The sequence below is a fragment of the Syngnathus acus genome, chromosome 16 (assembly GCF_901709675.1).
Source record: "Syngnathus acus chromosome 16, fSynAcu1.2, whole genome shotgun sequence".
Lineage (NCBI taxonomy): Eukaryota > Metazoa > Chordata > Actinopteri > Syngnathiformes > Syngnathidae > Syngnathus > Syngnathus acus.
In genome coordinates, this window is record NC_051101.1 from 1950727 (window position 1) to 1976066 (window position 25340).

Below are 25340 nucleotides of genomic sequence, written 5' to 3' on the forward strand. Positions count from 1 at the left end.
GGCCGCCAAGCCGCACAGAATTTTTTTTTTATCGACGATCAATTAATTCAGGTCAAGACACTCGTCCCGGTCACGTGACATGTTTCCCCAGTCGAGCCCGCAAAGCTAATATGTGGCGACAGGCTAACTAACCAGGCAGTGAAGCATTCAAAACTGCTTCAACACATGGAGACCAAGCATCCTGCAATAAAAGACAAACCTTAAATCACTTCGGGTGTCATTGTCTCCGATTACGTCTAGATGGGACCGGCTCGTTTCTGAGAAACAAACTCAGTGCTCCCACTAATTCAACGTAATGGTAATGATATTATAAATGTATTATTTATTTATTTATATAAATGTATTATTTATTTATATAAATGCCGGTCCTTGGGGGGGGGGGGGGGGGGGCGCTAGGAATTCACTGGGGAGCCAAAGGGGGCGCCAGCCTGCAAAAGTTTGGGAACCACTGATCTAAATCCTAAAATTCAAACTTCAAATCTCCCTCTTTTGACATTAGGATTATGTATTCAGGTCAAATCAACAATGACTTTCTCTGATTTGTTGTCAGTCAAGATTTGGAGCAGCTGTGTTTCACGCAAGATAGGACAAGATCAAATCATGCGCTCAAGAATCATAAAAGCAACTTGAAGGAGTGGAGACATTTTCACTCAGTGGACTCTGAGCCTCCACGTTGGAGGCCGAGCGAGTCACCCGAGGACAAATGTCAAATGGGATTCTCGCAACTCCTTACAGGTAAGGAAGGAATCCCCCCCCCCAAAAAAAAAATCTTGTAGATAATGTTCACTTTCAATAAAATGTTTATTCTTGTAACGATTCAGTATTTCAAAGAGTGATTGGTCAAAAGTTGCTGACAGAACATTTTGGTGTGTTTGTGAGATCCAGCTTCACGGCGTGCCACAACATGCTGAATAAAAGCAACAATGCGGCCGGAATGTTGTGTCATCGGGACATGTCGAGACGAGGACGAGACCACGGCCGCCCAGTCAAAATAAGACCTTAATGCCTACTTGGAAAAAACAACACACCCACGCAACTCGCTGAGAAGAGAAAACAAAAGGAAACCTTATTAGAATACACATAATAGTACAACTCAGCCGTTATAGTTTACCTGTGATATCAACCAAATCACGATACAGCAACGGCGCATTACCTATCTATGTTGATATTTGTATTACTGAAGTACTAGTCCTTTCGGGAGACAATGTGTGCATATCCAAAAGGACATCTATTGAAAATAATTCAACCTGTTTGTTTGATGAGAATTGTATTTATTTTGCTTAAAAAAATAATCACACAGCAACAGAGTTCAAAAAAATAAATAATTGTCCAGAAATTGAGTTCAGGGATATATAGAAATTAGATTTCAGTGAGAGTGCAATTGGGATGACATTTCAAAGTGAATCCCGGGTTATACTTAGTTGCTGGTAACCAAGGCCTTGAGGTGTTCCTGGAGATCTATCGCGAAATGGTCCAGTTTCTCCTTCAGGTCTTCGGCATAGGGGGCCACCACACGTTGCACCTGTCTGCTTCCGTGGTAAAGCTCTGTCTGCAACCTGTCGGCCATGGGGCTAATGTTGTGCTGGAAGGCCACCAGGTGTGCGTCAACCTGATTCATCAGTTCCTGTGTGAAGGGCTGGAGGTTGCGCTCCGCGTCGGAGATGCTGCTCATCAGGCCGGCCATCAGCTCCTCGCTGCGCCACTTGAGGAGGTCCGAATCCATGTTGTCGGCGTAAGCCGCCAGCTCCTGCCTCAGCTGATCCAGCCTCTCCTGAATCTGCGCCTTCACGGCATTCGAGTACAGCTCAACCTTCTTGGTGACTGAGCCCAGGTCCTGGCTCAGCACCTTTTTCAAGACGTCTGCCTCGCGGCCGATCTTGGCCACCAGGCCCTGAGCGGCCAGGGGGAGCTTCTCCTTAAGGGCGCTGGCGTACTTGCTGGCCATGTCAGCGGTCTCGGCTAGCTGAGCGCTGCAAAAGCAAACAGACAAAGATTAGCTCAATGTTGGTTTCTTCCAGAGGGTTGTCAATCAAATACTTTATTAGGTGTTATGACAAATAAGCCCTGATATCCCTGGGGTCAAGATACAGCAATTTTGTATGTCCAATTCCATCAACATTTGATCAAATTGCATATGGCAGAGCAACTTACTTGACTTCAGCTCCAAACTCCGACTTCATCACCATCTCCAGGGTGTCGTCGGCCGTCTTGCTGGCCTTGGCGATGTAGTCCCAGAATGCGTCGGTCAGAGCCTCCATAGGAGGCTTGGGCGCATCAGCGTGGAACAAGTTGCCATTGCAGCCTGTTGCGGGAAAGCAGATAACAGAGAGTTTTCAATAACGAACAACATTTTGGCTCACGATATCAACAGTATTGCGATATGGTGCCCATCAGTTTGGAGCTTATGACTTACCAGAAACCAAAGTCAAAGCGAGCAAAACAAAGACCCTCATGACTGCTGGAAACACATAAAGGCATGTCGGCTAAAGTTCAACAGCATGCGAGTGAGAATTTTTGTTGAATGAGAAAGCCCGCCAAATCCTCACCTGCTGTCGTGTGTGCGTCTCTTTGTGGATCGTGTCCGCTTGCGTTGCCTATTTATACTGAAGAAGTCTGACATTTGTTGTCGAGGAGGCAAAGTCCAGGAGTCCCTGCCATGTTGTCACAAATGGGTCACAGGACTTGGCTGAGGCGGGCTAAAGATGCCACGCCAAACACAACTATAAAGGAGGACTTGAGTCTTTTGTGGTGCTTTCACGTTCACACCACTGTGGAAAATAAGTTCCAGAGTCTCTGTTAGCGAGAAAATCAATCTGCTCATATTTCATTGATTAAAGTGCACAACCATACATTTTACCTACACAGACTTCATATAATGGGCTGAAATTTTACTAACCCTGTGTGAGTTTGATTTGTGTGAAAATGAAAGTGAAAAAAACGAACAGGCGATGAAGAAGTTGGACACAAGTAATTGGTAATGGTTGACACGAGGCAGAGGGCAATTGAGGTGCCTTCGCCTCCAAGCGATAATATTTTCCAACACCGCCAAAGGCGACCCCTACCCACATTCATGTTTAGTTCAAGCCTAGCACGCTAATCAGCTCCTGAGTGCGTCAGGGTGCGGGCCATCATTCTTTGAGCTGGACGGAAAACCTTTGGACTAAATCAAAGGCGAAATCAGACTAGGCTGCTATTTACTAGATAGCTAGGACGGCGTACAGTATCATTTTGCTTTGCTTGGAATCTTGTGATTTGGCTTCCTAATCACGCTTAAGTGTCAATGAACACAAACAACAGTGTCAAAAACAAACAAGCTCCTAAAATACAGTTTTTTGATACATAATCAATAAACGTGAAATGAAATGCTGTCATTTTTGACAAGATCAGAGTTTGTTGACATTTCAAACATTTTGCCCACAGTAAAAGAAACGTACAAGAGAGACTGTCCAACGATTTACAAAGTCAACGGAAGAATGAAGCTAATCTAAAATATTTGTCGTCTGGCTTTGACCTTGCGCTCGGTCAATCGTGACATCTGGGAGCAAAGGAGTGTGCGCTTTTGTCTTTTGACGTCATTTGACATTTAAGGCCGACACCTTTTGAGGCTGACGAAGGCACAGTCGAGTGACCCTTGGTCGGATTGACGCATGGTGGCTGTCATGTGAACTTTGACCCAGAAACTGAAGGCATGCTTAGTGAGCTGGCAATGGGAGAGCAAATGAAAACCAATGGGAGAGCAAGAGGTATATTTTCTTTTTTATTTCTGCCGCTATCTAATCAGCTTTACATCAGAACGTCTAGATAACATTCCTTGGGAGTTGAAAATCATGAGAAAGAACACAAAATGTAGTGATTGCGAGCGGGATGCCTGCTTTGCTTAGGACATCAGATAGCGAGTGACAGCAAGGCACATGCGGCCTGGACTTTGGGATTATTAGCGTCAGTTTTGCTATAAAAGCTGCGGCGGTGCATCGGTTGAGCAGAAGCACTGCAGAGTTTTACTGGCAGATACTCTCACAGGTAAGACCGTAGCAGATCCTCAGAGTGTCTTCTCCCTTCCTCCTTCCTGCCGGGCTAAAATGTGGCGCATCTTTTCGCTCTAGATCCAACAACCATGAAGGTCCTCGCTGTCCTAGTTCTGGCCGTTTTCACCGGTGAGTTGAAAGCCACACATTCATGCGAGTGGTCTCCTGAAGGAAATAATTTCACGGGAAGGATCATCGAAAGTCTATCCAAGGGAGAATGTTTCTTTCTATTGACCTTAAATTCAAAATGTAGTCTGGCTTGTACTCTCGCTAAGGCCGGTCCTTCTCTCAGCGTAAACCTCAAAAAGCCAAAGAAAAGGCATTTGATACCTTGAACTCAGCTTTGATGAGGTCTGCTCAACAACAGCGTCCTAATTGTATGACGCCAGATGATCCATGAAGCGGACCCTCCGATGTGGGTCAGCAATTGTGCAGAGTGAGTGACTCTGATTTGCTCTGCGTTCGTTCTCCAGGCTGCAACGCCAACTTCTTCCACGCTGATGCACCCAAGCCCCAGCTGGAGGTGCTGACTGACGCCTTCTGGGAGTACGTCGCCAAGGCCACCCAGACGGCCGACGACACCGTCCAGATGATCAAGAAGTCTCAGTTGGGACAGGAATTTAGGTATGCCACCAGGCACTCCTCGCGTTAACTTGTGTCGCAAGTTCTGATGTTTGACGGTTGCTTTCCATCAGCGCCCGGCTTACTGATGGCACCGACATGGCCAACCAGTATGCCGTCACCCTGCACGAGCAGCTCCCCCCTGCGGCCAAGGAGCTGATTGCCAAGGTGAGCGCCGAGGCCGACATGCTGAAGGAGCGCGTGACCCTGGAGCTGAACACCGTCCGTGAAAAGATAGAGCCCTACACCAACACCATGAAGGTCCAGATCCAAGAAAGAATGGACCAGATCCAGTCGGAGCTGAACCAGCTTCTCGCCATGGATTCCGAGACCCTGAGGAGCGAAATCGTGAGGAGGAGCGAAGAGATCAAGGCCAATCTGGATCAGACCGTGTCTGATCTGCAGGCTCAGCTGGGGCCCCACACCGAAGAGTTGAGGCAGAAGGTGGACCAGCACCTGAAGACCTTCAAGGACAGCGTGTCCCCAATGGCTGAGAAGCTCCAGGCCGAGGTGACCCAGAGAGCCCAGCAGATGAGAGACCTGGCCTCCCCTTACATCGGAGAGATGAGGGAGACCCTGGACCCCTACGCCCAGGACCTCCAGGCTCGTCTGACTGCCCTCTACGACTCCTTTGTCAACGCCAACTAAGTCTACTGCTTCGTTAACAACAACAAACTGAAGTCAAAGTTCTCTCAAGAGGCCGTCAAGTTCGTCAACCGAGGGGCAACGCAAGCTCATCAGTATCTCCAAAAGTTCATGGTTTACAGAAGTACTAGGTGTTGGTCTGTTCCAAGCAGGCTTCCATCTCAATCAAAATAAAGCCCTTAAAACTAACAAACAACTTGTGACTTACTAACTCGCCTTGCCTTTGCGAGAGCTTCCATTTCCCTGCTCGTTGTTGGTATGCAAGTGGGTTTACGCAACACGCTCAACAACACAACCAAACCGAGGGATCTCTTAATTTGGGTTCTGATCCAAATACTAACGACCACTGCGGAATAAACACGGCTGCCCATCACTAACACCGTACCGCGACTGCACAAAACGAGAGCTTGCTAGAGTTAGCTAGCAAGCAGAGAGACAAATGCACAACGAGTGCTGGTTGATCTTTCGTTCCCACTTTTGTTCACAGCTGCGCTTGAGCTGAAGCATGCAAACCTCTCAATGACGACAACAAAAGTACAGGAACCCGCCTTCGGGTAAAAAAATGGCGGTGGCACACTGACCGACACAATCTAGTCAACGCAAAACCGAATAAACAAAAAAAAGTTTGTTCTATTTGTCAGAAGCGGGTTGGAAACTGTTCCTGGCAAGCGGTGGAAGGCCGGCATGTGCGTGTCAGAGTTGCAACACCGCAACGGGGCTGGATGGGACATGCTGGCTTACTGGAAGTTAGAGAAGATATCCTGTTTGCATCTTTATTCGTGCCACCGTGCCTGCTGACTGATTGCGCCCACGCTGTGCGGCTACACAGTTGCAAACAACATTCCACTCTTCTGCCTCCGACTGTTTCGGAGCAAGGTTCACCCAGCACGCAAGCTGTTTTGGCCGAGATAGCACATTTTAATCAAACAACTTATCATACTTGTAGGAATTTTCCAGACGCACCACTCAAAAAAAGTTGTGGATATTCAGATTTGGGGTGAAACATCAGGAAGAAATTCGAATAACTTCATTTAAAATGTTAACATCTCCAAGCCAATTTTAGTGTGCCAAGGCACATATTTGACCAATTAGAAAAATATAAATGACGATCTAGAACTCACTTGAGGGTTAAGACCCAAGCACGGACGACTGCTAGGCTGAGGTTAACCGCAGCGTTAGCGCACAGATCACAACCAACTGCACTTACTTCCTCGCCCTTGGCCAAAATGTCATCAACCGATTGTTTTGAAAATTCCATCCAGTACAAAAAAAAAGAAGGATGCACAAAACCAGGCAGGGATTTGAGTGATTGTTTTGTTTTGTTTTGTTTTGTTTTGTTTTGTTTTGTTTTGTTTTGTTTTGTTTTGTTTTGTTTTGTACTGGCATGCGCATGACAGCAGTATTGTTTTGACAGGCCTTTGCTCAACTCTGATGGTGATTTTCAAAAACATGCAGAAAGTGTCGACATCTGAGAAAGATCGTCTGACCGCTAATAATCCGCGTCATCCGACATTGGCTCAGACGACCGTTGACACGGTCCCCCCCGACTTTGTTCTTTTTCACTTCGTCAGTGCTTCTACTGTATCACTCTTGCTTCCTCCTCCTTCCCCCGTTCAAGCTTACAAAAGACCTTTTGTTTCAATTCCTCTGCGACAGCAACAAAAAAAACTAATCCATGTTTAGCAATGTCACATGGGGATGATGAGTGTTTCGGCAACGACACAGAGTACAAAAACAGCGGTGGCAACTCTAAAAGTGCCAACCAAGAAAACGCCAACATTTGTTTCGCTCACTTGTGAGGAGGTCCCCCCCCCATCCCCCATCATACATGGTTATCATGCGTTATCACGACGTGGTGCTAATTACCCGAGCAAGCCAACTCCACTAAACTTTGTTCCTGTACCAAATTATCTCAAAGTCCCAAAGGGCAAGGACCACGACACGTTTATCGCACGTCTAACTACAGCTGCATTAAAAAAGTTCTTCCTACTGCTGTACACATGCAATTAGGTGTTTAGAACCCCAAAGAAGGGGGTAGCATGTGTGTGTGTGTGTGTGTGTGTTGGGGCCAGACCGTCCGTCCAGGCGTCGCCAGTGGCATTTGCATGAGAAAGCCCAAGCAAAGTCTGCCTTCTGACTTGACATCCTGCTGCTACTTGCTGTTTTTATTCACGAGGCCACTTGGTGATGTCGTGAACATTCAACACCTGCTGAGTTGACAAAATAGGCCCTTCTGCCAATGAGCAGGGGAGTGGGCAGTGGGGTCAAGGGACAAATTAACCTGGAATGTCTGCATAAAGCGGTCTGGTGTTTTAAAATCTGTGAAGTACATTTATCAACAAGATTGAGAAAGATTAGTAGGATTTGGTTCACATCAGCAAAAGCTACTAAACTTTACAAAGTTACCAAACATGATGAAACTTTTTGATCCAAAACACATTTTGTAATTTAAAATCACGACTTAAAGTGATATCATGACATTGATGTCAGCAAATTAAACTGTGTAAAGGGGCATGTACGCGATCCGGTGTCATGTAAAACTCATGATAAAAGTCAGAGGAGAAATTTTGACTGACAGTTTTTTTGGTGATTAACTGTCAACTTATCCGAAGAGAAGTGTGGCATCAACATCATCCAAATAAAATACAAAATCTCCGGTTGTGTTTTGAAAAGGACACATTTTCTGTCAATTCATTATGATTATGAAAACTTAACTTTACATAAAAACTGTCTACTACAAAAGGAAGGACATTAAAAAGCACACACTCGCCAATATGTAAATGAGAAATTTAACAGGCACTGTTCATGGTGTTTTTCTTAATAAAGCAAAACTTCAACATTTACTCTAAACTAGGGTGGCAAAAAATATAATTAGAGTCACAGGATTAATCTCCAGAGCTTCAAGCTTGTTGTTTTGCTTCACGTTGCGCAAAAGAGAGCGCGCAAGAGGAACGGATGCGAGGCAAGGACGCGCGCGCGCGCGCGTGTGTGTGTGCACGTCACGTACACGCTCGAGAACTTCGGACGAGACACGACTTCGTGGAAGGGGGCGGGGGAGGTGTACTGGCCGTCGATGGGGGCTTGTGAGTGCGCGTAAACAAGCCCCGCCCACTTCTACGCACGCTCGCCAGCGGCCTATAAAACTTGCGAGTCACTGCGGACTCGACAGGATCAACCTCGACCGTTTCAGGTGAGACCAGAACGGAGACTGAATAAAAAACCAAAAACAATCAATGAAAAGCTATTCGAAATTTTCGGTAAAACATTTTCATTTTTGGTTCATAATGTTATTTGTTTGTTGCCCTTTTTCCAGGAGTATCTGTCTGCAACTGACCATGAAGGCTGTAGCTCTCGTCCTTGTCCTGGCAGTCCTCACTGGTGAGCCCCCCCACTTCACAATAAAACTATAGTGCAGGCAGCATGTGCGATTTTGTAAGTCGATTTGACTTGCTACAAATCTCCAAACAAAAATGAACTCGCATATTATTGTCTGCCTGACGTTGCTGGCATAGACTGAGATGAACAAATAGAAAGCAAATGAAAATGTGCATCATTTCACACGGTGGTGGCTCATCTCCATCGCAGGCTGCAATGCCCGCGTGGTGCGCCAGGCCGACGCCACCCCAGACCACTGGGTGCAGACCGTGGACCGCTTCTGGGAGTACGTCTCCGATCTGAATCAGAAGGCCGATGGAGTCGTTCAGACCATCAAGAGTTCGCAGCTCAACCGGGAGCTTGAGTAAGTCCTTTGTTAAATAATTAAAGCCACCCTGGGGTTGCAATTACTTATCAATACCACAAGATGGCACTCAAAACCATGCATCAAACATGGACACAATCACAAACCTGTAATAGCGGTTTAGTAATTATTCACCACAAACGTACCACCACCACCCAAACCACAATTATTCACCACAAACCTACCACCTCAACCCGAAACCTATTAACAGCATGAGCTTAAATGACACTGGAAAACAATTATTCAACAAAAATGCCAATTGTGCCTGCTTCAAGCCATTTGATGTTTATATTTACATTTAGCAATTACAATTACGCATGCATCATTTTGCCTTACAAAAAGTCTGTTAGCTCAATACTGACACACAATGATAAACGCCAGGCAAGCAAAACTAGCATTGATGTTGCAGTACTGCTCAACAGAACAGTGGAGCCAGATTAGATTCAAATAAAAAACGCATACATTTGTATCTGTGTTCCACCATCAAATGTGGACTACTATACTGACCCCTGGTGGCCAAGATGTGTACATCACAAGGAGTAGCAAAATGTCAACTGATCAAATTCTTTTTTACCTTTAGCCACGTATTGAGATAGGTATGAAATGGTCTTTCATTAGCGCGTGACGGCCCTCCTTTTCCTTTCGGTCGGTAGCACTCTGATCACGGACACCATGGCCGAGCTGACGACGTACAAGAACGACCTCCAGGCCAAGCTGAGTGCCTCAGCCCCCACTGGCCAGCTGGCCACCGACCTGCAGCTGCTGGCCAACCGGCTTCAGAAGGACATGCTGGACGCCAAAGAGCGCAGCGGCGACTACCTGGCCGAGCTCAAGACCATGGCGGAAACCAACTCGGGCGACGTGCGAGGCCGCATCAACGCCTACACCAACAAGCTGAGGAAGCGCCTCAGCAAGGACACCGAGGACATCCGCAAGTGAGTTCAAGCCTGGCTTTTAAGCTAAATGCATTTTTTCAGGGAATTATGGGGGAACAAATTGCTCAAATTCTAACGCTGGTGTGGTCTTCCCTCACACCAGCATTGTGGCCACCTACCTGGGCGAGCTCCAGTCGCGCACCTCCCAGAACCTGGATGCCGTGAGGCAGCAGGTGGAGCCATTCGTCGAGCAGGCTGGCGACACCGCCTCCCAAAAGATGTCCGACCTCTCGACTGTGCTGAAGACCCAGGCCCAAGGTCTAGGCCAGCAGCTGGAGAGTCAGGCCGAGGGCCTGAGGACCCAGCTGGAGGCAACGGCCGAGGAGCTGCGCACCTCCCTGGAGGGCAAGCTCGACGAGCTGACCGAGCTCTTTGCTCCGCTCACCGCCCAAATCCGCGAGAAGTTGGACACCATCGTGGAGTCGGTCAAGGAGACCGCCTCGGCTTGACGGGTGATGCTTTGAGAGGGTCTGTCAGACCTGGGAAGGAGGAAGTTGAGAGTTACTGATTCCATCGTCACTTTGTTGCTCTCCGGTGTTCAGTTCAGTTTGTCGCGCTTGTAGAAAAACCGTCACCGAGGAGGCCTTAGGCCAAATTGCCTTTCAAGTCTTTCAAGTAACACAATTAACTGACTGAAGATGCGATAATGACAATCAGCCACTAGGTAGCGCTGCCTCGCTTGTTGTTGCTTGTAACCCAGTATCGTTCATATTTTGCATCTTGCTGCCTGCCTGCTGCTCTCTGTTGCCAGTAAAGAAACAAGTCCCAAAATACCACTCTTGTTTTCTCCTTTTTTCTTCCACACACCCGAGAAAACAAATTAAAAAAGTAAAATATATCTATCTATATCTATCTATATATATATATATATATATATATATATATATATATATGTATGTATGTATGTTTATATATATATGTATGTATATTTCATATACATTTATTGACACACAAATAAAATAAAATGTACAGATGAGAGGGTGACCGTACTTCGCGGATTTCACTTATCGCGGGTGGTTTTTGGAACCAATTATCCGCGATAAACGAGGGATTACTGTATATATATTTATGTATATACGTATGTCACAGACGGTGATGCTCCTTCATATCTGATTTTCAATGACTGTATTTCATCATATGATACCAAGCACGCAACGGCAGACCCAAGACAAAGTCCTGGCCAGCTGTGTGCATGTGTGTGTGTGTGTGTGGCTTTTTGCCAATGATATTCACGCTCAAGTTCAGAGTGTTATCCATCTCAAACAAAGTGCACTACAGAGCAGTCGCTCAGCATGTCTGCTCCATCTGTGTCCCAATAACATTCCTTCAAAAAACAAAATCTCCTGAAATAAACAGGTGCTTGACTGCGAGTAACCCCTAAAAAAAAAGCTGCAGAGATTTGAGCTCCTATGAAAAATTCGGCCCTTTCCCTCCTTCTTTCCTAGCGATGTTTATTGCCGAGGCACTTTGACGCTCCTCCCTCCTCCAGTTTTTCAAGAGGGAGTTTACAGGCAGGAAGGAGATGGAGATGAACTTCAAACCAAATGGCCACTTGAAGGTGTGAAAGCAAAGCAGAGCAAAGATGGCCAACTTCCTTGCATTAGCAAAGAGGCAGGGAGGCGGGGAATTAAGTTCAGACAGCACAATCAGTCTGCTTTATTTCCCTCTTACAAGAAAAGAGGAACGTCTGGGCAAGAAAAAGTGAAGCAATCCAATCCCTTTGCTGCTGCTTTATATGCAAACAAGCTGACTGTGACGGGACACTGCAATGTAGGTCACAGGAGGTAATGGACCTTTGCTATCAGCGATGAAAACAATCATTTAAAAAAGGAGCAAAAATAATACAAAATGCAGAACAAACATTAACGGCGCAAAATGAGTGAGTTAGTGATTGTGTGTGCTCACTCAAAAGCTTGATTAGATTTGGGGTCGGAAGGAGCATCCAAGAATTGAAAGGGCTCCTGATGCAATCAGCACTCAAGTCAATTGGCATCTCACGTCTCACTGATCAAAGAACGCCACTCCTGACTGATGCTTGAACCAGTAAAACAATTCACACAATATGTAATATATGTGGTTTTTTTTTTTACAGCGGTTGCGATGAGCTTTTATGCCAAATGAAATGACTGACCGTTGTTTTGGCATCTCAACCCCTGATATGGCGACGGTGACACGATCAGTAAAAAAAAAAAAAATCGGGGGGGTGTGCTTGTTGGAGTGCGTCACATCTGTGCAAGCATATAAAGACACACGCGTGCTTACAAACACACACAAACACAGACATTTCCAACAACAGGTAGGAAACGACTTGAAGGTTTTCAAATGAAATTTAAAGTTGTCGTTTTTTTTTTTATTAAAATTTTGACCACAACATTAAGTGGTTCTTTTTCAGAACTTGACATTTAGCAGTTTTGTAAAAACTTGAATGCATACTTTCTCCTCCTTCCTCTCAGATGATGAAAGCTTACCTGGCAGTCGCCGTGCTCCTGCTGGCTCTGATCGCCTACACGGGTAAGCAGTGAGTTCATAGGGTCATCAATGGCCCATTTTCAAAATGATCATTCACTTAATTCCTTTATGCCCGCTCACAGATGCTCAGGATGAGACCATAGAGGAGAAGTTGAGTCGCTACGGCGATCGGGTGGCGGAAGTGTTCAACGACATGGCGGCCAACACCAAGGAGTCCTTTGACAACTTCACCAACAGCCAATTTGCCAACAACGTCAAGTACGTTCAGAATCAACAACACACGCACGCTCACACACACACCTTGAAAATGAGCAATTGTGCATTTGTGCTCCAACAGGAACTGGTTTAAGAAACAGTTTGGCTCCGATTAGGACCTTGGAGTGTGCAGCCTTCGCCCGAAGCTGGTCGTCTTCAGACTTCGCTCTGCTGGTTAAACGCTCGCTTTACTCTCAGTGCGGACGCGTTACATTGAATCCATTTCAATGGCTTTGTTAAAACATTCAGTTGTACTTTTGGAAATATGTCCAAAGTGTGTTGAATATGTGAATAAATGAACAACTGTTCAGAAAACAACAAGGTGCTTTCGATTGTGTTTGCACGCCATCGCTGCGGTGGTGAAGCAAAAAAGAAGAGTTGGTTGAAATCCAGACTAATAACCCAAAAGAAAATAAACACCGAATCAATGTGAAGGACTTCAATGAATAGAAGCAAAATGTAGGGGGAATCAAAAGCTCACAAATGGACTACAAGTCCCAGAATGCATTGCGAGGCCATTCACACTCGCAGCGCTGATTTGTCTGCGTGGCCCACAACGGACAAAGTCGATTTCCATGATATGGCCACTTTTGCAGTGATAACAGATGATTTTTTCCAAAATATTTTTTTGGTCCCAAATAAATTGAAATGTTGAATCATAACTGTTGTATTGTCATTATTTCCATGTTTGCCAATGTTAGCTTTCTTAGCGAGGCTTTCAAGCATAACCGCTAGCACTGCAAATCTGAGGAGGGCTCATCGGCGATTGTGTTTTGACCAACTCTTAAAACAACTGTTCTAACTTTTAAAAGGACTAAAACCAAGTAAATGCATTTTTTATAAAAAAAAAAAAAAAAAAAAAAGACCACATGAGAAATAACTTTCTTTGACTGATTCCCTCCTTTAACGTGGCTGTTTGAATCCACTCATCAAAATCATCAAGTGGCGACGATGAAGCGGTGTGTGCGCATCAATTGTGTCAACGGGAGCAAAGGTGACTGCCAACATGGCGGCTTTCTTCGCGAGCGCTTTCACAAGAGCCGGACTAAAGTTTACGCCGGTTAATGATCCACCGTTGCTTCACTGAAGGCTGATGCCTGGAAGACCGCCCGGCGACGGAGAGGTCATCAGACACGTTGGCCTGTGTCAAGACCTTTCCAGTATTTAAAAAAAAAAAAAAAAGATTGTTATTTGATATATTCCATTTTATTTTTCATCTCTTTTGTAACAGCTTCAAAATCACTTGCAGTCACTTATTTGCGACTGGACCGACTTGGCTAGCTTGCAAATTGTATCAAACTGGACGGTTGGAATCAATTTAAGCATGCTAGAAGACTTTTGATTATGATTGTTTTTTATTTTGTTTGGACTAATTCAATCAAATATTTTTAGAGTGGGCTTGTTTTTCATTTTCGGGGGAATTTGTGAAGGTTTTATTAGTTGATTTTTTTTAAATTAGTTTTGGCAAACTCTAACAACCTTAGTATGCCCTCAGCAAACTTTTAGACGATTGTCAGCCGGGCCCGCCCCCGCAGCACAGGTTCAATGCTCGTAGGCCTGCAACTCAGGACTTTGCTGACTGACCGGAAAGGGCTCTTGTTTTAAAGACCGTCAGTTTGACCATTTTGTGAAAAAAATAAAAATCAATCTCCAATAATCAGAAGAATCACTCGGGCTAATCTTTAACTAACAATCAGATCTTTACTGACTGGATGGAAATGTACTGATTCTCTCGTTTTGCTCCTTCGCATGAAGATGACCCACATGCAGCTTTGCTTAACCCTCACCCCCATTCCCAACGGCACAAACAAAGTCTGCTGTGTTTCAACAGCTGCGGGATGAGGGCTGTTGTTGCTTCAGCGATCGGATTGATTTTTTTTTTTGCCATGGACTCTGCCCACAGAAACCTCGGACCGGGGCCGAACACGTTTATCACATGGATGCTCTTTTCTACACGCCCTAATCGGTCCCGCTCGATCAGATCAGAGACTTTGACTGGTCGGCAAACACATCAGCGAAACATCAGCCAAACGGGCTGCAATACTCCATCCAAAGGGCACTCGCCCGCAAGTGAGCGCCCGCTCGTCGAAGAGCGCCGATGCAGGTGACGGACGACGGCCTCGAAAAGTGCTTCAAGCTTTTGAGTGAGCAATACTCATTTGAGTCAATGCTGGAAAGGAAGACAGAAGGCCAGCCACAGTTCTCAAACTATCATGAGAGTTTGTCAGGCAAACACCAACGAGCTAATTATTTAACTGCCACGCTCAACTCAAACAAAAAGTCAGGCCATGGGGACCAATGTACGACCTGTGGCCTTATATAAATAAAATGGCTCAATAACACTCGTTTCATTCAACTCGCCTACGCCGGAGCGGATGAATTTAAGACAAACAAACAAACAAAAGGTACATTGTTCCTCATTTTCATTGTTTTTCTCTTTTAAAAGCGACAACTCCCTCAACTCGGTGGCCTACTAACAATCTATCAATCCCGTTTCTGTTTGTCTGACGGCAGATGAGATTTCTCGTCATTGCGCTCATTTTGCTGGTTCAAGGTAAGTTTGATTGGTCCTGCTTATTTTGCTTTTCTGACAACTGACAAACTATACTTCCAGCATGCGGGTCGCTTCGGGCGCAGACGCTGGCGCCGGATGCCAGCGAGTCGCCGGGAGTCCTGCAAAGACTGCTTGACAAGGCTCGGTATTGCCCGCACTTCAATGCGCTTCAACACACGCACACATACCCCGATCCAGATGTACCGTGGCTCAAGCAGCCTACTTGTGCACACAGCGCGGCCAAAGAGAAGGTAGAGATGGTGAGGGACACGGTGACGGGCTTTGCGAGCGAGTACTACGACGAACACATCCAGCCGACGGTGGACAGCTACAGCCGATGGGCGGCAGGCGTCAGCGACGCGGCCAGGGAGAAGATCCTGGACTACTTGCCCTTCTTTGCCACCAACACCAGCAGCCAAGGAGCCATGTAACAGCAAATGTTGCATCATTAAAGCAACAACACAAAGCGTGTGCTTGAACAACAAAGTCTGTGCTTGTGCTACACCACAATCAACAAATTCGACACATTCGAACAGTTTGGCCGAGTAGATCAGTCAAGGCGAGATGCGGGTAGGCACCCAAATTTATTAGGGCAAGATGGAATGTTTCGAAAACACTTCCACACTGTCGAAACAAGAGCAAGAACTATGGTGGTCCCAAAGGTGAAAAGATGATGTTCATTATGTTGCAATTCTTCTTTGACATTCATCTTTTTCAAAGAGACTCCAGCGAGTCGGTTTCTGTTTCTGCAATGCCAAAGATTGAAATGCGATGAGTGGAACGGCTTTCGCAAGCCAGGAAGTAAGTTGGCTGTGTTCGCTCCCACAATGGCGCAATCACCACTTTCTATGAAAATAGAAAAAGAAAGAAAGAAAGCTCTACTCAAGGACACGGTTAGACTGCGCCGGTTGGCCGGAGAGTTTGATTGCACACGCCGCTGCATAAGAAAGTGCACTTGCAGTTCTTTTGTGTTTGTTTCCTCGCATGAACCTCTGCGGAGGCTTAGCGAGTGTCAGCTAAGGAAGACCACATTAAATTTTACTGCTATAGCAAGACATTCGTATTTTTCCGTGCCCGACGTACCGACCTCCATGGTCATCATTTTGTCCGAATTTTGGCGATGACCCAAACGAAAATGGTTGCTGGCTCATTTCATGAAGAGGCACATGATGCATCTCGAAAGGGACAAAGGGTCACTTTGCAAAAGTTCAGCGAGGTGGCGTCCAGACCAATGCTCCTGACCTCGCTAATAATCTAATCGACGGATGGGCAGTTTTACGAGCGAGCTGTAGATTAAGACGTATGTACAAAGCGACTTGTGCGCTATCAGGTGGGTCTCCGGGTGCATTATGAATACGCACCACGGCAGATGTTGCGCAACACCCAATTGGGTTTTCAAGCAAATGTCATGTACACTGGACTTTGTTTAGCTGATGTGTGCGTGGGTGCCCTTGCCTTGCCTTGTGTGTGTGTGCGTGTGTGTGTGTCCTGATCAGATGACGTGTGCACGCAGTCCCCCCCTATATCATCTGGTCCAGATGTGAGCTCCCAGTTGCAGACAACTCACTTTCAGAGCAGACTGTCACTTCTGGAAACCAGACGCAATCAATAGCAGGTAAGCCTTCCATTTCAAGCTTTTTTCTCAAAAGCACGAGCCAATTATGATTAAAGATGTTCAATATGTTTCTTCTCCTTTCAGACATGAACACAAAGTACGCCATCGCCCTGATCCTGGCTCTGCAGGGTAAGAAAAGAAAAAGCATGATGTATAAGTTTGAAGTTAAAGTAGTAGCTCTACTGAGTCCAAACATGCGCAAGATGTCTCAATGCGATTGGCAGAATCGCGCCCTTCAGGAGAGAACAAAAACATTCCAACAGATTCCCGTGTAAAAAGACGCTCAAAGTCAAATGTGCCGATTGGGCGTTTCAATGCAACTTGCTTTGAGCATCAGCCTAATGTTGCCTGCTGTGTTTTCTCACGGCAGTCTCCATGAGCCTGTGCGAAGTTCCCGCACCGGACCAGGAGCTTGTGGATAAATACAACACCTTGAAGGGCGTCTTCTACAAGCGTCTGATCAACGCTTACGGCAAAATCCAGGCAGCTGTGGCCCCATTAGTTGAGAAAATGGGAGAGAGCGACCAGGGCGCCAAGGCCAAAGAGTACTTGGAGGATCTGCAGACCAAGCCCGAGCTCCAGGCCATCATCAAGGTTGGCAGGTGAGTGTTTGGAAAAGCCACACACAGTTGCGCACTTGAGCTTTTCGTGGCACGTGGAACTTACGCACGCACGCACGTCTGCTGCTTAGCGGGATAGTTGAAGAGGTCGGCCCCCTGGTGGACAAAGCCCGCACATCCGTCCTGGGCCTGTACGGACACTACCTGCGCCCCCAGATCGGCGAGTACCTGAACGACGCCATCAACAATATCAAGGTTTACCTGGACAAGTTCCTACCCGCCCAGTAAAAAGCTTGGCCGGCTTTTCCCGGAAGCCTGACGGAGACCGCGCAGCGCTTCGAGCCCCAAGGAGCACCGAGCATTGTTTTTTTTCTTTTCTATTAACACCATCGAATCGCCAACGCCGTCCACGCCAAACGTACTCAGCGTGTGCAACATGTTTGTGTTTGCTACACCAACAGTAGTCCTCGTGCGAATATGTGCATGTTTGTATCTGTGAGTGTGTGCAATAAAATGAACAGGAATAATAATAAAAAAATGTCTACAAGGTGCCTGTTTAAGCTTAAACTGGATCTCATTTGACGGTTCGATCGCAGCCAGATGCTGCACCGACAAACACCGACACTTAAAAATTCTGCTCCTCACTCTCACTTCTATAATCCACGTTGGCGTTTCCCAGGACATTTGCAAAAACCTCTCAAGCACAATCGCTGCATCAAAGCATCGATTTAGATTTAGTGACACAAACGTTATCGAATACAAAAAATAGTTCACCAGGGATGGGGCGTTGTGATTTTCTGATGAACATCTGAAACCATTTCAAATCCAATCCAATCAAATCAAGTCAAGTCAAGTCTGAAATCTTAATCTATTTTTGAATAATGGGAAAGAATGATAGAAGTTAAGCTTTGCATATTGGTAATAATTGTGACAAATCATTCAAACGATCAGTGTCTTCACATCAACGAGGGCCTCTAATTATTAACAATAACTAACTAGAGCAAAGACCAACTATTTTTTTTAGAATTGATTAATCTATCAATTATTCCAATGATTACTTAGGAAATCAATCGCCTCAACCCGTTTCCAGGCACAAATGTTTGTCAACCAGTGACTTAGTCAATTTTTCCCTTGCCCCAATACTAACAACAACAATAATAATAATATTAATAATAATAATAATAATAACAACAACAATAATAATAATGAAAATAATAATAATGATGATAATAATAATAATAGATTAAACGTAATTTTAGCACATTTGTACTTTTAAAAAGCGTGTATCAAACATATCTCTGCACTAATCAACAGATGTAATTCTCAGCTTCAAAATATTTACTGACCCCTGCTGTAAAGTTTTATACTGCCTCCCATTGGCCCACAAATTGCATTGCAGCATAAATCATGGTGCATAAAACGATTATCATAACAATTGACAGTCTATCCATCCATTTTCTGTACCGCTTGTCCCCACGGGGGTCGCGGGCGTGCTGGAGCCTATCCCAGCAGTCATCGGGCAGTAGGCGGGGGACACCCAGAACCGGTTGCAGGGCACACAGAGGCGAACAACCATCCGCACTCGCATTCACACCTAGGGGCAATTTGGAGAGCTCAATTGTCCTACCAAGCATGTTTTTGGGATGTGGGAGGAAACCGGAGTGCCCGGAGAAAACCCACGTGGGCGCGGGGAGAACATGCAAACTCCACACAGCGAGGGCCGAAGGTGGAATCGAATCCACACCTTCCGAACTGTGAGGTGGACGTGGTAACTAGTGCACCACCAAGCCGGCCCACGTTCCATTTCACTCAATTATAGGTTTCTCTGTATCGTTCGCAAATAAGTCACGCCCTTCTCCTCAAATCTTGTCACTTTGCTACGAAGTAGGGTGGGCTGGCCAGTCTACACCGAGTGTTTACAAGCAATGCCGAAATGAAAATTTTGCGGAGGAGTTGAATAAAAAATTCCTGTGCTTTGGCCAGGGGCGTGATCCTTATGAAGCTGAGTGCTTGAAATGTAAGCCAGGCAGGCACTGATGTGTCTGTGGCAAATGAAGGTGCCAACGATCTGCAGGCACACCTAAATTCAGCCAAGCACACAAAAGCAACGAGGGGCTCATCATCCAAAGTCACGGATTTCTTTGTGACAAAGTCTGAGAGTGTAGCCGTCACTGCAGCAGAAGGTAGCATACTTTTCATACAGTTAGACACCATGAAAGCGATAGGTCAATGGACTGCACATCTGGCTTGGTAAGGAAGATTTTCACAAAAAATTCTCATGCGCCCGAACGAAGACAGAAGCCATTGTAAACTTTTTTTACTTAGTGTACCACTATAAAACAAAAAAAATGTCTGTACATAAGTTTTTGTGAGTGTAAATATGTTTTTGTTATTGTATATATGTTGTTTTGTGTTATTCGGGCCAATAAATGCAATTGCTATACTGACACCATATCATTTGTGTCATAACATACACCGATACACCGATGACCCCCCCCCCCCCCCCCCACCCCCAAAAAAAGGTGTCCTTTTAGAAACCCAAATCTGGTCACCCTAATTTAACTCGCATGTCAAGGCACCGCAGCAAAACTATTGCATCTTTGTCACTGATCTCCAAATTGTCCCAAAACCAGTCCAACCGTCCAGGAGTAGGCCTCCCAGCCCAAGACGTCATGGAAGGTTGCTATGAAGCCAAAGTGCGATGGCTTCACACGCAACATTGTGGCCACACCACATCAAAGTGCGTTCTGATGACCCTCGGCGCTCCTCCTCCTCGTTCCGATAGCATGTTTTTTAAACCCCACGTCACGCCATGCCACGCAGCGCGGACTCGCAAACCCAGAGGGAGGGGACGACGACAACGCAGGATTATCTCCTCCGGAGTGCACTTTGGCTCCAGGAGCGACAAGTCAACACTTGGCAGCCGCTATATAAACGGAGGAGGAGGCCGGCCGAGGAGCCGATCCGTTTTTCTCATCGCGCTTCCGGAGAGGACGACAGTGAGTACTCTGACCATTTTTTGCCTTACAATTCTTTGCCCGAGTTATGACGTGTACGGCCAATAACCGCATTCAAGTCATGACCCGAAAGGCAACTCAAGAGAGCCAATGTCGCTCCCTAGTGGACACGATGGCTAAATGTTGACTGTGCTGTTTGCAGATCCACCACCATCATGAACAAACTGTTGGTTTTTTCTGTGCTGCTCGCAGTCCTCGCTCTCAGTAAGTGGACACACACTCACATTTTAGCCACAAAATGGAAGGACAAGCCTCCAAGTCTTAAACTTGACATTTGACTGATCTTTCTCTAAAATAAATGGAAAAACAGGAACACTGTGGTCCATGGTTCAAATCACCCCATAAACGTTTTTTTCAGCCTATAAAACTAATGTTTCGTAAACATAACTAATACTGCTAATAAAACCAACGAGGATGGGAGCCTAAATGCTCAAGGAAAGATAGATGCCCATTTTTATACCTTCCTTCCCACTGCACATTCGATATCTTGACAATTGGAAATGCATGAACTCAAAAGCCCACGCGCTGGTGCCACGCAGGCGCAGAAGGTTTCCGCATGCCGAGGCAGGCCGAGGATGAAGAGCAGGGCACCCTCACCATGTTCAGCAACACAATCAAGTCTTACTACAGCGATGCGGTCAACACCATCTCCGACTACGTGGAGACCATCAAGGGCCTGAAGGTGGAGGAGAAAGTCAGGTGAGATGTCCTCGGGGGTGTCAAACCACGCCAGAGGGAAGAAGGCCAACCTCCCGTTGTGTCTGCAGGAACCTTTACACGGAGACCACCACCATTTTGAGCACCTACAACAGCATCGTTCAGGACCAGCTCTATCACCTGTTTACTGGGCAGCAGTGAACAACTCCAAAGCACAACGGCAACTGCCAGAATGAAAACAGACTAACGAATTTGACCAAAGTGGACAGCCAGCAAGCGCAACAGCAGCAATGATAGCATTGCTATTCCAGAAAGTCGACCTTCGCCCCAAGGCGGGCGCCACACGTCACCCACCTCAGCTATTTGACACCTCTTGAAATAAAAAAAGTATTTATACAAAACTGTCACGTTTGATCACTTCACAATTTACATTAGGAAAAAAAAAACATCACGGCACATCAAACAAAAATGTCAAAAAGTATAGATATGTTTTTTTGACAAATTAAAACTATATCTCTAACGATTAGGATTATTTTGAAAAGTACTCAAATCTGCAGATGAACTCATTCGACTGTATCGGTCAGTGTTCTACTTTTTACGCAAGATCATAGACAACAACAAAAACATAGCAACGGTGGCACAGTATCACTGTTCTTGATAGTGCTAATTAGCAGCGCTTGGATCAATCGGCTGCCGATGATCGTTGATTATTGCCTATCATAAAAAACGATCATTGATCGGTATCGTCATGGTCGCATAAAAATCTCTGACTGGAACAGCTCTCGTGCTGTCATTAGGGGGTGCTACAAGGTAATTGCTATCATGGGCCGTGACGTGTACGCGACCGAGTTAACCTCCATTTTAATTTCTCACTTCACTTCTTTCATTGGCTTTTCAGCAACTCTCAGAAATAATTTGTCAAAGTTTTCCACGTCCAGTTTCAAATGTGTGGTTGAAGAGTCATCGGGACTTTTGTTAGGATGAATTGACTTCCTGCATTCATTCCCTTTGGTCAACATTCTCTTGCGTAAATGTTTACATGTTGTTCCCTGAGTGTCCTCATTTGTTGTGCAATCGATAAATTCTGAAAATAAAAAACAAAAAGACCTCAAGGACAGGATGTTAATGTGAGCAAATATATTTGCCTTCAAAGCTTGACCCCAATTGCGCAATCTGGCACTTGTGGGGAAAAGGTGCAATGGTAAAATATTAACTTGATTAACACAATCGGGCAGACTTATTTCCTCAATTTGTTCTTATGCAACAAAATGCTTTGCTTGTGTTCTTTGGATTAATTGGGGGCAAAGTATTCTTCAATCCGGCCCACCAAACATTTCCATTGTCTGTCACAGGACTTTGACATCTTTTTTTGTTTCTTCATTTATTGATTTATAGTATTGGAATCAAACAGTAAATAAATTAAAAACATTACGGCAATGAACATTTTGTAGTTTTAGTTTGTCATTATTAAAATAAAACAATTTTACAAACACGCTGAAACTTTTTTTTAGCCTCATTGATGGATGAGCTGGTCGATCACATGCTGCACACAAAAGTGTGCACACCCCTCCGGGTTATATGGATGAGGTAGAAAGGGACGCTAACGTCACCCGACTGCTGCTGCAAGAACATTTTCTTGTTTTTGAGGAACGACGAGATGATTACTGGAAACAAGGTGTGACCCTCCGTGTGTGAACGTTATTACAAAGGTCACATGCGGACGGGAAGTGATGGCAAATCAAGACCCTCCTTCGCTCCTTATATAAGGAGAGGGCTGCCGCCGTCTGCCGCCATAGACAACATGGAGCGTCTTCTTCTGCTTCTTGTTTTGGGCCTCGCAGGTAAACGATTGCTGCCGTGCACGCTCGATTGGGATGGTGGCTTAATGATGAGCGTCAACAGGTGCGTCGCCGCCGATGGACGACAACCTGTGCCAGCCTCACTCCAGACCCTGGCAGGTGTGGCTTCAGAGCCCCTGGAAGAGATGCAGCGGCGCCCTCGTAAACCGCTGGTGGCTGGTGACGTCCGCCGCCTGCGCGTAAGCCAGACCGTACCGATTGCGTTAACTGTCTTTTTCATCTGGCCAACAATAAAAATCTCTCCAGATCGACCGACGTCACGGCGTCGCTGGGCGAACATAATGTGACGGCGGACGAGGGCACCGAGGAGCACATTGCCGTGGCGGAGGTTATCCGCCACAGCCCGTACCGCTCACCCCTGCACAGCCTGGTCATGATGCGCCTGGCCCAGCCGGCCCATTTCACCCAATACGTGCAGCCCATCGGCCTGCCGGGTCGCTGCCCTCAGCCCGGAGACAGCTGCACTGTCAGCGGCTGGGGCTCCACAGTGCCCAATCAGTGTAAGCCCGTGTTGCTTAAAATTCTTGTTTTTTTGCAGCGGTGTGACACACGCAAGTTTTACACATGCTAATGCTAATTTTAAGGTAGGAGGCTGCCGATACCAGACGATGATACTTTAAGCAAAACAACTTGTACTAACAACTATGCGATATCGACTTCACAACATTTGCCCCAGGCACAAAGAAATGCTTCCCCCCGAACAAATGCTTCAGATTGAATGAAGAAAAAAAATGATGCGCTCACGCTTTTCTTGTTGTTGAAACAGATGAGTCTCCTAACCAGCTCAAGTGTTTAACTGTACCGGTTGTGGAAGATCAAACTTGCGTGAATGCGTTCCCCGACTACCTGTTCTGGAGCTTGGGGATGGTGTGTGCTGGCGGGGCTGACGCCGCTGGCTGCTTGGTGAGCCCAAACGTCGCTTTTGCTGCTGTTCGACTTTGAGTGGAACTCGTGCGATTGATTTTGGGTGATGCCTGCGCAGAAGGACAATGGCGCCGTGCTGGTGTGCGACGGACAGCTGCAGGGCGTGCAGTGGGTGGATCTGGGCTGTTGGAACGCCGAGCACCCCAGCGTCTACACCAAGCTGTGCAAATACAACGACTGGATGCGCAGAGTGATGGACAGCCACACGCCGACCACCACCACCGCACGGGCCTTCACCTCCAAGAGCCCATGAGGGAGGAAAAACAAAAACCGGTTATTTCAGTAGCTGGCTCCCGTGAGAACAATCAGGCATCAAGGAACGACTCTCGCACGTTGAAGCCTCAAAATATGATTCATTTGAAGCTCGTTATACTTACATTTCATAACCACATTACATACCTAGTTGTCCCTCAAACATCCCCGTCCCCGTTTCTTTTGCCTTGCACAAATTGTCTTTCTTGATATTTTTCATATGTACATTTCATCAAGTGTCAAATTTGACCTTGTTTCAATAAACCAATGCCTTTCCTTGATAAGTAGCCATTTTGTGTGACATGGATCCCATACGGAAAAATGCGTCCTGCGTGATTACAAAGAGCCACTAGAGAGCGCGCTGGGCCATGCAAGCAGCCGGCCGGAGAGTCCTGTTGCTCCCAAGCAAGCAGGCGACGCAACACTTCAATTCTTTGCCATCTGCAACTTCGGAGGGAGTCGCTGATGGTGTCGGGGTACACTTGACCTGTCTTGTGTGCCGACACCTGAGTTCGATTCCTGCATATGACGGCGTTTGTGTGTGTGTGTGTGTGTGTGCGCGCGCGCGTGTGCGTGTGTGCGTGCGCGTGTGTGTGCGTGCGCGTCTGTGTGTGCGTGCGTGTGTGCGTGCGTGCGCGTCTGTGTGTGCGTGCGTGTGTGTGCGTGTGTGCATGTGTGTGTGATACTCGAGATTCTATTATTGTATGAAAAACATTGCATGATATTAAGTTAGAACCTGTGTGTGTGTAGTGGCTTGTATGTTCTACATCGACATAAAAGTGTTTTTCTGCCCAGTTTTTATTTATAAATTTTGTTGAGGATTGTGATAATGATGTGCAATGGAGCTCATGTCTTCTCAAAGGATTTTGGCAGCTGGTAAACTGTTTCTAATGAGCAGGACTGGAGTGGCGCTGTAGACAACCTTGAAGCGTGCATTCTTGGACTTTGTTACAGCTGGCTGAGCCTCATTTGCTTAGAGCGCACCTTGGCAAAGGTAAGCCTTTCTTCAATGTAGTTCAAAGTAGGTTTTAAAACTAGGGTTAGGGTTTCAAACTAGGGTTCAGGTTTCAAAGTAGGGTTTAAAGCTAGGGTTAGGGTATCAAACTAGGGTTAGGGTTTCAACTCGGGTTTCAAACTAGAGGTAGCATTTTGACCCTAAGATGTACAAGGCCATCAATTATTTGACATTTTTCCATTCTTTTCCTCTAGTTCT

The 25340-nt window shown here is 46.1% G+C and overlaps 7 protein-coding genes across 8 annotated transcripts; 6 read left to right on the forward strand and 1 right to left on the reverse strand.

Annotated features, from left to right (window-relative positions):
* Window positions 1-1250: 1250 nt before the first annotated feature.
* On the reverse strand, window positions 1251-2901 carry LOC119135638 (apolipoprotein A-IV-like). Of its 2 annotated transcripts, none has more exons than XM_037273407.1 (4): window positions 2547-2901; window positions 2414-2455; window positions 2152-2302; window positions 1251-1970 (listed from the first exon to the last, which is right to left on the reverse strand). In XM_037273407.1, exons 2-4 carry the CDS (start codon window positions 2451-2453, stop codon window positions 1418-1420), a joined length of 744 nt encoding a protein of 247 aa, XP_037129302.1. In that variant the 5' UTR covers window positions 2454-2455; window positions 2547-2901; the 3' UTR covers window positions 1251-1417. The 2 variants fall into 2 exon arrangements, with proteins under 2 accessions (XP_037129302.1, XP_037129301.1); XM_037273406.1 differs by having other exon boundaries at window positions 2414-2458; window positions 2547-2898.
* Window positions 2902-3734: 833 nt separating this feature from the next.
* Window positions 3735-5487, forward strand: apoa4b.2 (apolipoprotein A-IV b, tandem duplicate 2). Its single transcript, XM_037273397.1, has 4 exons — window positions 3735-4020; window positions 4104-4154; window positions 4499-4649; window positions 4721-5487. The coding sequence occupies exons 2-4, from the start codon at window positions 4115-4117 to the stop codon at window positions 5292-5294; spliced, it is 765 nt and encodes a 254-aa protein (XP_037129292.1). The 5' UTR covers window positions 3735-4020; window positions 4104-4114; the 3' UTR covers window positions 5295-5487.
* Window positions 5488-8411: 2924 nt separating this feature from the next.
* Window positions 8412-10741, forward strand: apoeb (apolipoprotein Eb). The gene is made up of 5 exons (XM_037273388.1): window positions 8412-8481; window positions 8605-8669; window positions 8877-9030; window positions 9684-9965; window positions 10069-10741. The coding sequence occupies exons 2-5, from the start codon at window positions 8627-8629 to the stop codon at window positions 10412-10414; spliced, it is 825 nt and encodes a 274-aa protein (XP_037129283.1). The 5' UTR covers window positions 8412-8481; window positions 8605-8626; the 3' UTR covers window positions 10415-10741.
* A 4210-nt stretch (window positions 10742-14951) lies between these two features.
* Window positions 14952-15722, forward strand: apoc4 (apolipoprotein C-IV). The gene is made up of 4 exons (XM_037273458.1): window positions 14952-15094; window positions 15204-15243; window positions 15304-15388; window positions 15479-15722. Exons 1-4 carry the CDS (start codon window positions 15065-15067, stop codon window positions 15672-15674), a joined length of 351 nt encoding a protein of 116 aa, XP_037129353.1. The 5' UTR covers window positions 14952-15064; the 3' UTR covers window positions 15675-15722.
* An 808-nt stretch (window positions 15723-16530) lies between these two features.
* apoa2 (apolipoprotein A-II) lies at window positions 16531-17985 on the forward strand. The gene is made up of 5 exons (XM_037273433.1): window positions 16531-16573; window positions 16757-16858; window positions 16943-16987; window positions 17229-17460; window positions 17550-17985. The coding sequence occupies exons 1-5, from the start codon at window positions 16546-16548 to the stop codon at window positions 17704-17706; spliced, it is 564 nt and encodes a 187-aa protein (XP_037129328.1). The 5' UTR covers window positions 16531-16545; the 3' UTR covers window positions 17707-17985.
* Window positions 17986-20262: 2277 nt separating this feature from the next.
* apoc2 (apolipoprotein C-II) lies at window positions 20263-21493 on the forward strand. The gene is made up of 4 exons (XM_037273461.1): window positions 20263-20417; window positions 20578-20639; window positions 20975-21134; window positions 21203-21493. The coding sequence occupies exons 2-4, from the start codon at window positions 20591-20593 to the stop codon at window positions 21291-21293; spliced, it is 300 nt and encodes a 99-aa protein (XP_037129356.1). The 5' UTR covers window positions 20263-20417; window positions 20578-20590; the 3' UTR covers window positions 21294-21493.
* Window positions 21494-22781: 1288 nt separating this feature from the next.
* On the forward strand, window positions 22782-24408 carry LOC119135626 (trypsinogen-like protein 3). The gene is made up of 5 exons (XM_037273386.1): window positions 22782-22933; window positions 22995-23130; window positions 23198-23451; window positions 23718-23854; window positions 23934-24408. Exons 1-5 carry the CDS (start codon window positions 22807-22809, stop codon window positions 24126-24128), a joined length of 849 nt encoding a protein of 282 aa, XP_037129281.1. The 5' UTR covers window positions 22782-22806; the 3' UTR covers window positions 24129-24408.
* Window positions 24409-25340: the final 932 nt, after the last annotated feature.